The sequence below is a fragment of the Triticum aestivum genome, chromosome 4A (assembly GCF_018294505.1).
Source record: "Triticum aestivum cultivar Chinese Spring chromosome 4A, IWGSC CS RefSeq v2.1, whole genome shotgun sequence".
Lineage (NCBI taxonomy): Eukaryota > Viridiplantae > Streptophyta > Magnoliopsida > Poales > Poaceae > Triticum > Triticum aestivum.
The window spans coordinates 624,086,064-624,098,189 of NC_057803.1; the positions used below are offsets into that span (position 1 = coordinate 624,086,064).

Here is a 12,126-nt window from a genome sequence, read left to right on the forward strand (position 1 = left end):
GGTGCAGATAGTATGAACGCCAACAGGGCTAGGAGCCACTCATTTGTGCATATGTCGGAGACTCGTCGCACTCGTTGGGCCATTCACCACCTCTCCAAGTTGAACGGTGGAGTGTCCGTGCCCAAGGATGGAGCGCCCAAGGATGAAGTGTGAGCAAATATGTGCTGATTCACACCAAGCTGACCATATTTTACCGTATTTGGTTAGAAAAACCATGCCCCTAGATATGTGATGTAGGAAATGTAATATGGACCTTATGTTATGTTTCTTTGTTGGACTGCAATATGGACAATATGGATTTCTGGCTATCTAATATACGTGAACTCTAGGATGTACTGGATTGAATATGACCATATGGATTTGTGGCTCTATATATGTGAACTTTTAAGATATACTTGCACTGGAATGGATACTTGCTTTATGTGCACTCTCTATGATCTTGGCGCATTTTTAAAGCTATTTTGTACCATAAACTGCTTATTTGTATATTAACTATTTATACAAACAACCAATATGTTGCTGAAATTTTGTTTCTCTTACTTAAATCATCTCTTTCATTTTCAAGACACGTGATTATATTTTGACTAAATCTTGTAGACATGCGAACATATTATTCTATTACTTGAATCAACAAATATATTTGAAATAATCTTCTATTTATTTACACACAAGTACAAACGCACTAAGATCAGATTCCACATCATACAGCCTACCAAACAACATATTGGTGTATGCTACATCTGTCATACAACCTAGATGCTACAAACCAAACAATATCTGAGCTTAGCCTGCCACATATCATGCAGCACACCAAACACACATTTCACCTCATTTTTGCATCAGCTCAAGCAGACCAGCCCCAGCGATGACTTGGCTGCAAGCACGAGCAGCTTAGTGTCAGCGTTGTGTCTTTAATTATTGTCAACTTATTTTTAGGGCGTGCAGGAGTGCACGGGCACACTCAAAAAAGGTAAATGACAACGACAAGTGCACAAGCGCAACTTGTTTTTAGGTTGTGCACGAGCACGAGTGCAACTTATTTAGGTGTGTCCCCGTAAAAAAAAAATCTTTTTTAGTCGTGCACGGGCGCAAGTTGACCATCCACACACGAGAGAAATGCCCCAACCAACCCACCCGCGCGGGACCCAGGAGTCAGCCGCACGAGACCATCTTGGGCCGGAAGGCAGCACCTCCATTCCCCTTTCTTGCAGCAGAGGAAAGAAACGCGCCCCATCCGCGCCGTCCGTTCGAGATCCGACGGCCCCGATCCCCCTCCCGACCCACTTAACACCCCCACCCTCCTCCTCCTCCATCCCCTATTCCCCACCCTCCGCCCGCCCCCTCCTCCTCCGCATCCCATTCGCCCCCAAATCGGCCGAGTAAACCCTAGCTAAACCCCGACCTCCGCCGCCGGCGAGCGAGATGAACTTCAAGGGCGCCAGGATGCCGAGCGCGCCGGCGGGCGCGGGCGCGCTGGTCAAGCTCGGGCTGCTGGGCGGCGCCGCGCTCTACTCGGCAACAAGACCCTCTACAACGTCGAGGGAGGCCACCGGGCCATCGTCTTCAACCGCCTCGAGGGGATCAAGGACAAGGTGCCCGCCGCCCCCTCCCCTCGCGCGGATCCGCGGATCTCGGCCGCCGGCGACGCGCGCTACGGTTTTTTTTTGAGCGATTTGTCGGGCCCCTTCCGCGTGCGTCTGATTTCTGGGTGTGCGTGCGTGCTCCGTGCAGGTCTACCCCGAGGGGACTCACATCGTCATCCCGTGGTTCGAGAGGCCCATCATCTACGACGTCCGTGCGCGACCCAACCTCGTCGAGAGCACCTCCGGGAGCCGGGATCTCCAGATGGTAACCTCCTCCTGTCTCGATCCCTTCCCACCTATCACAGATGCCTGATTTACTGCTTATCTGTGTGCCAAATCCATGCCTGGGACCGACCAAGGTGTCTGCTTTTAGTTGGCCATGTTGTTCATATTTGTTGATATTTTGAAAATGTAGCTTGTACGAGTCTTATTTGATGATATTTGTTGATACTCTGCTCATGTGAAGTGATTAGTTAGCAATTTGGACCGGTGAATGGAGTCTGGTACATGTAAAACGGTTCTGGCATTGTCATTTCTGAGCATATTCTGTAACTGTAGCCTGCAAGGGGATTGAGCACATCTAAATTGTTTACCAGTTTGGATAGGTGGGTGGAATCTGGCACATGTCAGGTGTTTGCCATTATCAATTCTGAGTCTCCAGTTACCGTGAAAACAGCTGTTATGACATGGCTCGCATCGATGGAGTCAATTCTTCTTGACTCTTTTGGATCTTAATGCAACCCATGTCACTTAATCTATGAAAATCCCACAGCATTGTAGCCTATGACTGTCTAGTGTCTACTGCTCTATGAATATCCATTTTAGCTCATTTGCTTTTAATCTATTAGCAGTGGTCACCATTATGTATTGCCTGTGAATAAGCATTTCAACTCATTCACTTTGAATCTGTCAACAGCAGTCGCAAGTGCTTTTTTGCTTCATGATTATATGTTGCCATGATGATTTAACATGATTAGCTGATGCTGAACAAGTTATATCATTATGACTATGTGAATTCGTTAGTGGTCATGCACTTATTTCCAGAAGTAGCATTTACACTGCAGCTCCTATCATATATATGATACTGCTTGACAATTTGGACAAGTGAGAATTGGTCTTCGTGTTCTGACATGACCTATGCCAGAGAGACTACCAACTATGTACAGGACCCTGGGGGAGAACTATAACGAGAGAGTGCTGCCTTCAATCATTCATGAAACACTCAAAGCTGTGGTTGCCCAATACAATGCCAGTCAGCTAATCACACAGAGAGAGGTACAGCTTCACAATGTTTGCTGTGTGTACATGTTTTCCATGCTATAGGAGATAATAGCTGGTCTTACTTGAAATATGTTACTGACTCATCTGTCATGTGATGGCAGGCTGTGAGCAGGGAGATCAGGAAGATTCTGACAGAGAGGGCGAAGAACTTCAACATCGCTCTGGATGATGTGTCCATTACCAGTCTCAGCTTTGGTAAGGAGTTCACTCATGCCATTGAAGCCAAACAGGTTGCTGCTCAGGAAGCTGAGCGTGCCAAGTTCATTGTTGAGAAGGCTGAGCAAGACAAGAAAAGTGCAATTATCAGGGCACAGGTAAGCAAAACAGGGGCTTGATATTTCTCTTTAACACTACTAAACCTACTTATCTTGTTTACTGTTTGAATCATAGTTACTAGAGGCATGTTGCCAGTGTTCTTTATGTCTTCATAGCTTCATCATATATTCCGTTACACTTGTTTAGTTTTGGTAGCGCATTTGAGCCAAACACTGGTAGAAATATACATTCCATTTGTTAAGTTTGTGGTACATGGTTTCCATATGGCTTCACCTATTTTCAGACTTCCATTGGTAGTTAGTAGAGGCATATTGCTAGTGTTCTTTAAGTCTTCATCTTCATATATGTCCCTGCATTTTCTGAGTTTGGGAGACTTGATCCTGACTCTAGTAAATATGTACATTTCATATGATGATTGGATTGCTATGTCAATAGTTTAGTTTTGAACTTCCAGTGGCATGTTCGTATGACTGAACATAGTTTCAGACTTCCAGTGCTATGTTCATAGGACTGAATATAGTTTCAGACTTCCAGTGCTATGCTCAGAGGACTGGATATAGTTTCAGACTTCAGTGCTATGCTCATAGGACTGAATATAGTTTCAGACTTCCAGTGCTATGTTCATAGGACTGAATGTAGTTTCAGACTTCCAGTGCTATGCTCATAGGACTGAATATAGTTTCAGACTTGCAGTGGTATGTTCATAGGACTGAATGTAGTTTCAGACTAACAGTGCTATGCTCATAGGACTGAACATAGTTTCAGACTTCCAGTGCTATGTTCATATGACTGAATTTAGTATCATACTTCCAGTGGTGGTATGTTCATATGACTGAATTTAGTATCAGACTAACCATTTTCTATGTTCCAGTGTCACTTCCAGTGGTAGTTAGTATAGGCATATACTGCTAGTGTTCATAACTCTGTACAATTCTTTTCTTTACAATTGCTGAGTTTTGTAGCACTTGCCTAACACTAGGTTGTACATTTCACTTGTTTAATTTTAGAGCACCTGATTCGAACGCTGATTGATGAGCCTTTCTGTATCTGAACAGGGAGAAGCAAAGAGTGCAGAGCTGATTGGTAATGCCATTGCCAACAACCCTGCTTTTGTGGCGCTCAGGCAGATTGAAGCCGCCAGGGAGATCGCCCACACCATCGCAGCCTCCAACAACAAGGTGTTCCTCGACTCGGGCGACCTGCTGCTTGGGCTCCAGTCGCTCAAGATGTTGAACAACAACAACAAGAAATGAGACCGTCTCCTGTCACGCATGTTGAGTACTTTTGAGAGGAACGAACTCGCTTAGTTTCTAGCATTCCCGACCTGAAAACAAGAAATACGCCCTTGCTACTGTGAATTATTTGTGCACTTTTCAAGTGAACCTGTCAGCTATTATTGTTGTGCGTAGATTATAACGTCTGGGCGGTTATGTGGTGATTGTTATGCTGGCTGTTTCTTCTTTATGCCCATCAAAGAACTTTGAGATGCTAATCCACGAAAAATGAGTTGGATAGGAGAGAATTTGAATAAAGTAGCTCTCGGAAGATATTGGCTTGGTTCATTGGTGATGTGACTTATCTGACGCATTGCCCTCTTGCTTAGTTTGCCTGCGGAATGCCATTGGTTCTACTGCCTTTCATTTTACATACACCTCTGGTGGAACACATACCGGGGGACTGCAAGCCAGGCTGCTTTGGGCCTCTTCGTGGACTCCATAGAAGTCATATAGATTAAACATTGCCCAGACTGTCATCGTTTATGCAGTTCACAAACATCCCATCTGGTTCACAAACTGTAGGTTACCTCGAAGTTTGACTGATTTTATATAAAAAAATCAACATTTATACCATATCAATATCATTAGATGTATCATGAAACTGACTTTGGCATTGTATAACTGTAGTATTGTACTCCCTCGTGTCTTTTTACTCCATATAGAAGATTTTATTGAAGTCAAAGTTAGTAAACTCTGACCAACGTTATAGAAGAAAATAGCAATATTTGCAATACAAAAATAATATCATTAGATGTGTCATACATTTATTTTTCGTATTGTGTAACATTAGTATAGTAGATGTTGATATTTTTCCATATAAATATGGACACTGCTACGCGTCCGCCAGATGATAAACCGATTAGATCGGCCGGCTTTGCAGCTGTCGGATGCCATCCGAAACAGCCGTCCGATCAATTGCCCAGCCAACCAAGGACCTTTGCCACAACTAGCTTGTTGCGCTCGGGGGCTATGCAACAAGGACCTTGTCGCAAAGGTCTGTCAAGACAGCACCGCTGCCCCGCCATGGCCTGAGCGCCGGAGTTGTCGTGCCTCCTTCGACTCAACACCTTGACCAGTTATCTCCACTCCGGCACGACGACGACAAGCTCTCACACCGAGCACTCCTGGGACGATTTCTGCAACCGAAGTTATGTTTTTGAAACATGCATCATGTTGCGATGCTTGGCCTCATACGTCGGACGCTCCTCCGATTTTGCAACCGGGACAATGTTTCTGAAATAAGAACCCTGTTGCAGAAGAAACTTCTTCACCGTCATTTTTTTCTCTTGAAATCAGATCTTTGTTGCAGAAACCTTTGGAAACAATACGCTTGTTGCAAAAAAAAAGGGACTCCGTGTGACTTGTGGCTAGCGTGAGCGCTCAATCAAGATCGATCCGACAACTAATCAGATAGCGGACGCTGCATGTACATCAGCCGTTTGAAGGACATCGTTTTCCTATAAATACTATCAAACTTTAACTTTGGACAATTCATATATACAGAGTAAAAATGACCGGAGAGAGTAAATGTTGGTATTTTTTAATATAAATTTGGTCAACTTTACTAAGTTGGACTTCAGGCTATGGTCGAGATCCAAAACATGCATGGAACATTGGAACTGCAAGTACAGAGCTTTCCATATGTACACTCCTCGTGAGATAAAAAAACATAAACAACTGGGCCCGCATGTCAGGAGTACCTTGGTTCTTCGTCCTCGATCGACTCTGCTCTCTCAAGGCCTCCTCCTCCGCCCATGGAAAAAAATTATATGAGACCAGGTCTTACGGTTAGCAGGCGAGACCCGTCCTAATAGATGACATGTGGCATAATATAGGAGTTCATTAACTAAATAGATTCATAATTTCGCAGCAACCAAAAGAGGAAGATAGACTCAGCATGCTGACAGATGATATTTTACTGTCCATCTTGGCGAGAGTCGATGTACGCACTGCTGCACGGACAAGTGCGCTGTCATTGTCAACACAGTGGAGGCGCCTTCCTTGGTTGCTGCCCGAGGTCAGCATTAATGCCAAAAAAATCCATCCAATTCCAGGCCTCAACCCTATAGAGGTGAAGGACACGGAGGAAGCAATGGCCTCTCTAACCAAAGCAACCCGGAGTTTCTTGGGTAACCGGCATAAAGAATCCAGCATCTCTACTCTACTCTGCATCTTAAGATCTACCTGATCAACACTTTCTTGCACGAAGTTGGCCCACTCATAGGTGATGCAACTGACAGTGGTTTGTTGAAAGATTTGGATCTTACCATTCTTGATGAGGTAGATGCTTTGGACCGTAGTGAGGAGGATATGCTGCAGCGAGCTCAAGAAATAGATGGCTTTTTCATTGCCTACCTTAGTGTGCTCCACTGCATCACAAAGCTCTCCCTATACAATGTACGCATTGACAAATTGGATACGCACCATCTGTTGTTTGAGTGCTACAAGCAACTTAAGCATCTACGCCTCTCTCGGTGTGATACTGGTGCACACTCTCCATTTAAGATTGATGCACCAAACTCAGAACTCCGTGTTCTAGAACTCGCCAAGAGTCGTTTTGAGAGACTTGAGTTGGTCTGCCTTCCAAAACTGGAGAAGCTCGGATGGAATATTGGGGAATCTCACGAAGCTCCTTTGGCCTTTGAATTTGTCCCGTCTCTTGGGGAACTAGAATTCTTGTGTGATGCGATGTGTGGTCAACCTGAATTTAAATTAAGCGAGCTTCTACGTGGGACAACTTGCGTACATACTCTCACATTGGATTTCAAAGGAGAAAACGTAAGTTGTAATTTGTCTCAGCCAAGTACTCGTATTCTTTTCCCTTTTTGCGTTCATTATGTTTTCATCTATGACAGAGAATCAACATAGCTATAATTTATTTGATAATCTCAGCAGTGTGCTTGAGAATTATATACTCCTTTCATTTTTATATACAAGACCACAAACTCAAATAACAGGTACCAATGTAAAGTTTAATGTCTGCTTTGAAAGTCAGCATTTCTTTTTGTTTACTGGGATCATTAATACCTCACATGCATGCAAGAAAACTGAGTGGAGGAATTAGCTGACTCCCATTATGACTGCATGCATGCAACTATTAAACATGTTGATAGTACGAGAAAATATCATTAATTTTGCCTCGATTACTGTTGGTGGCCTTGTATAGATGCAAAACGTATATTCCATAGTGGCCTTGTATATAAAAATGAAGGGAGTACTTAATTTTTAAATCCTCTGACCAGCTTTGGATTCAACCTGAAATGAAGCAACTCCTCCCTGCATTCAATAAGATAAGGAAGCTATCCGTGCGTGGCATCTTTGTTGAATTCAACCTAGAACGGACAGTAGCTTTTCTTGTGGCGGCACCATGTATTGAAATGTTACATATTGAGGTGATCTCTTTGGCACTATTTTCCTCTTTAATTATATTGCTTTTGTGTCCTTCTCAACATTTAGAGCTTACTATAGATTTCCACTTTAACGGAAAGTGATTTAATGCTTACATATGTACTGAATTGGTCACACAAATATAGGTATGGGAACATACATGTGATTTGGGTGAAAAAAATCAGACGGTGGTACCCTAAAAGAAGGACTCCTCGGTGGAAAATGCACTTCGATGGATCCAGGAACTCTCTTTTGAAAGAGCTATAATTTATTGGCTTTAGGTCACTACAACATCAATTTACGTTTATAAGATCCATTCTAGAGCAAGCCCCCAACATGTAGAGGATAGTTCTGAAAGGAGACGAGCAATGCGGATATTGTGATGCTCTTGACACGCCACCTCGTCTTTCAAAATATCCGAAGAAGAATGATGAGCAAGAAATAGTGGTTAAGCGAATTCGAGATGGCATATTCTCACCGCAGATATTTTTTGATGAATAAGAAGATGCTATAAATAGTTAAAGATGGCATATTTTCTAGCAAAAAATATTTTATATTTAGGCTGTAATAAACTCCATGTCAGGGTGGTATCATATGGTAGTGAATCCCCAAAATTTCCTGGTGTGAATTTGATTTTATATTTGTGGGAAGATGCAACTAAACATGCATCACGTGAAGTATACACAATTAGACTGAGACGGCATGACCGTTTCAAAGGAAGCCTGCAAACTCTTTTCTTTTTCGTGTCTCAGTTTCACTGGCCACATGATATCTCAATGCCTAGGACCATCAATCTAACTGTAGTTTTCTTTGATTATTAGGCCCAACAGGGTTCATACACACGCCCTCTCGTGAAGCACGGAGTTACACATGCCGACTCGCATCAGCATACGACATGGCCGGCCATCCTCTTGATTGTCGTGGTGACGGTCTAAGGTGGGAATCCATCCCAGATGTCCACTAGCGCCACTCCGGCCTAGCTTGAAGCACTAGCTGGTGTGACTTCCGAAAGATTCATCATCAATATGGCGATTGTAACATTGCTTCACGTCCAGGGTAAAAAGCTTTGTCGAACTGTTTCTATCACCCCAACACAGGATCTCCCTATGGAATACCACATTTGTCTTTTCTCACTAAATAGTAGGTTTCAGTATGAAAAGAGCAAGCAAAAATTTAAAATGCGTAGGGAAGTTCGGATGAGTCGACCCTTAGTGCGGTGTGATTGGTTTTACTTACTACGGAATATTTACTTTTGTAAAGTCTGTGCCACGTGCCATACCATGACCGCGGCTATGTAGTCAAAATACCAAGTTGAGAGAGGGCTTTGGAAGTCATATTTATGAATTGCCTTCCATCAAACCTGTCAAATTGCCCAGAGCCCTCACCAGGTCACCGTGTTTCAACGTATACATCACCACCGACAGCCAGCCTCCATGCTTCTGGCTCTTGAATATTGTAAAGATGTTCCGACATCTCCTTCGGGCGCGAGAGTCCAAACACACCTTACATATTACATGCAATAAATGTGTTCTTCCGGATTGTAACAAATTCTTGGTTGAACACATAAGCTCTATCGTTTTCTGATATACACGCACACACATACACACATGGTCTTCACATTTTTGTGTGGAAAAGTTTTCACATTTTCCCCAAGTAATACTGAACCGTAGGTTACGCACTTCACAAGTAACTAAGCTATTTGATTTGAAATCTAGAAGCTCTTATATTTTTTGAGAATGACAAGGGGTATACCCACTGGTTGTTATATTACTCGCAGGCAGGACATGGCAGTCATACAATGTTTTTTTGGCCAGAAAGTCATACAGTGTTTTCAATGTTTTCATCCAACTGATAAAAACAACAAGGTAAAATTGCTGAGAAAAAAGAGGGAGAATATTTGCCATGCTAGATCATGGCATCGAGGAAAAAGGAGCGAACATCCATGAGCTCATCGTGTTGGGGATGTCAAAGTACTTGCCCCGGATGAGGGTGTCGCGGGCCGCCCTCCAAAGAATGTCGGAAGCACTCCAATTTGTCGTGAACTCGCGGTAGTACATATATTTCGTTGGTTATTAATTCTCTCACGGGCATGCCTCCACATGGGGCCCACCACTGCCATCGTTTCAATCCTCCCCCTCATCTTCTTATCCATTCCCCGCAGCTGCTCACTCCCTTCTCTCTCCCACCGTCCCAAAGCACGTCCAGACCCCAGATCTCCGCCGGTCCTTTTTCCGCTGGTCCATTGCCGCTCTGCAACCAGCAACTTCCTCCGGCAACCCCCTACCCACGCGAGGTGGCGCTAGCCTTCTCTCCCGCATAGCACACTGGCCTCGCCACTCCCTGTGTGTGTGTGTGTGTGTGTGTGTCTCCCATGAGCTACGAGGCCGATGTTGCGAGCCTTCATCGGCCGCGCTTGCGAGCTGGGAACCGACGCGAGAGCGCGAACTGCGGTGATGCGACCTGCACTCTACGGAGCTGCGGGCAACAACATTTTCTCGGATCAGCCGGTGAAAGTGCTGGAACCGACATGCATTAGTGTTGCGACCAGCAGGCATCATGGCGAGCTACAACCGACGATGACATTTTTTAGGCAACAATCATTGCTGCCTGCTACGAGCGGCGACGTAAATTGTTGCGTTGGCATGGCGGGATGCTGACGGGCGAGCTATAACCGATGTTGCGAACTCAGCCGCAACATGCTGGAAATGGCTATGTAGTGTTTTGGAACCGGTCGGCAATAATGCTACTCCATTCGTTCACTATTATAAGATGTCCTAACTTTTTCCTGATTCGGATGTATATATAATCGCGCCAATCAGACAGTGCACGTGCAACCGGCCGATCCCTAGTGCCGGTCGGCTGACGCCTAGCAGTGGCCTATTTCGTTTGCCTTTGCATTACATAATCTTGCAGGGTTAGTCATCCAATTTCGGAAGGCAGACCAATTTCGGATTTCAAAGTACTCGTAGTACGTAGTACAAAGCTTTTCATATATGTATGTATTCGACCACACCAGTCCGCGAATGTTCGGCTCATCTATGTGCTAAGAATGCTTGCACATTGCATGTGACAGAGAGTTCGCACGATCTCCTCGCTCAGAAGACGCAATTCCACCACCAAACCCCTAAACCTTAGAGCCGCGGTCCACGTCCTACAGGCCACGCCATGAATGATTGATGAGGTACTCGATCGCGCCCTAGGATGATGGTGAATTCAAGATCACGACTGCTTTGGATGAGATTTCTCTGCTCCCCCTCACCCATCGTGATAGGATTGTTCAATTTGGTTCTGGAATAATCGGCAACGCTACAAAGATGGTTTCTGGGGGAGTCACTCATAAGATTATGAGGTGCAATGGGCCCACTGAATTCTCCAATGTAAGAAGATATGACCGAGCCTGTTTGTTCCTAATTTGTTGTCCAACTATCGTGCAAAGATTTATCCTCTAAGCATGTGTTGTAGAGGCCATTAGAATTTCTTGTTTTAGGAACACGTGCTAGATAATTTCGCAGCAACCAGAGGAATTAATTTGTGGTCTAAACTACCTATGAAAGTATGAATTTATGAATATAGCCATTCAGTAACTAAAAGGATCCATAATTTCGCAGCAACCAGAGGAGGAAGATAGACTAAGCACAGCTGCAAGGACGAGCTCGTTGTCTACACGGTGGAGGCGCCTTCCTTGGTTGTTGTCTGAGATCAACATTGATGCCAAAAGTTTCCTACCAATTCCATGCCCCAACCCTATTAAGGCAAATGATATAGAGGAAGCAATGACCTCTCTAACTAAGGCAACCAGGAGTTTCTTGGTTAAGCGACATGGAGAATCCAGCATCTCAACTCTGCACCTTAGGATCTACCTCAGCAACTCTTCCTTGAGCAAAGTTGGCCCACTAGTAGGTGATGCAGTAGAGAGTGGTTTTGTGAAAGATTTGGACCTTGCCATTCTTTACAGGAGTAATATCTGGGATTGTGATGAGGAGGGTATGCTACGGCGAGGTCAAGCAATAGATGATTTTTTCAGTGCCTATCCAAATGTGCTCCATTGCCTCACAAGGCTCTCTCTATACACTGTACGCTTTGAGAAATCGGACATGCACCATGTCCTGTTTGACTGCTGCAAGCAACTGAAGCATCTAGCCCTTTACCATTGTGATATTGGTGCTAACTCTGTGTTTAAGATTGATGCGCCCAATTCAAAGCTCCTTGTTCTCGAACTCACCTATTGTCGTTTTGAGCTACTTGAGTTGGTCTGTCTTCCGAAATTGGAGAAGCTTACATGTAGCACTTGGGTATCTCGCCATGCTCCTTTGGCCTTTGAT

The 12,126-nt window shown here is 44.3% G+C and overlaps 1 protein-coding gene across 1 annotated transcript; it reads left to right on the forward strand.

The window, feature by feature from the left end:
* The first annotated feature begins 1,317 nt into the window (after positions 1-1,317).
* Positions 1,318-4,702, forward strand: LOC123087691 (prohibitin-1, mitochondrial). The gene is made up of 5 exons (XM_044509783.1): positions 1,318-1,592; positions 1,732-1,848; positions 2,750-2,858; positions 2,966-3,178; positions 4,196-4,702. Exons 1-5 carry the CDS (start codon positions 1,423-1,425, stop codon positions 4,391-4,393), a joined length of 807 nt encoding a protein of 268 aa, XP_044365718.1. The 5' UTR covers positions 1,318-1,422; the 3' UTR covers positions 4,394-4,702.
* The last annotated feature ends 7,424 nt before the right edge of the window (positions 4,703-12,126 follow it).

Coding starts and splice junctions, on each gene's coding strand:
- LOC123087691 (XM_044509783.1), top strand. CDS start 1,423: ATGAACTTCAAGGGCGCCAGGATGCCGAGCGCGCCGGCGGGCGCGGGC. Junction 2,859..2,965: donor AGCTAATCACACAGAGAGAG/GTACAGCTTCAC, acceptor ATGTGATGGCAG/GCTGTGAGCAGGGAGATCAG. Junction 3,179..4,195: donor GTGCAATTATCAGGGCACAG/GTAAGCAAAACA, acceptor GTATCTGAACAG/GGAGAAGCAAAGAGTGCAGA.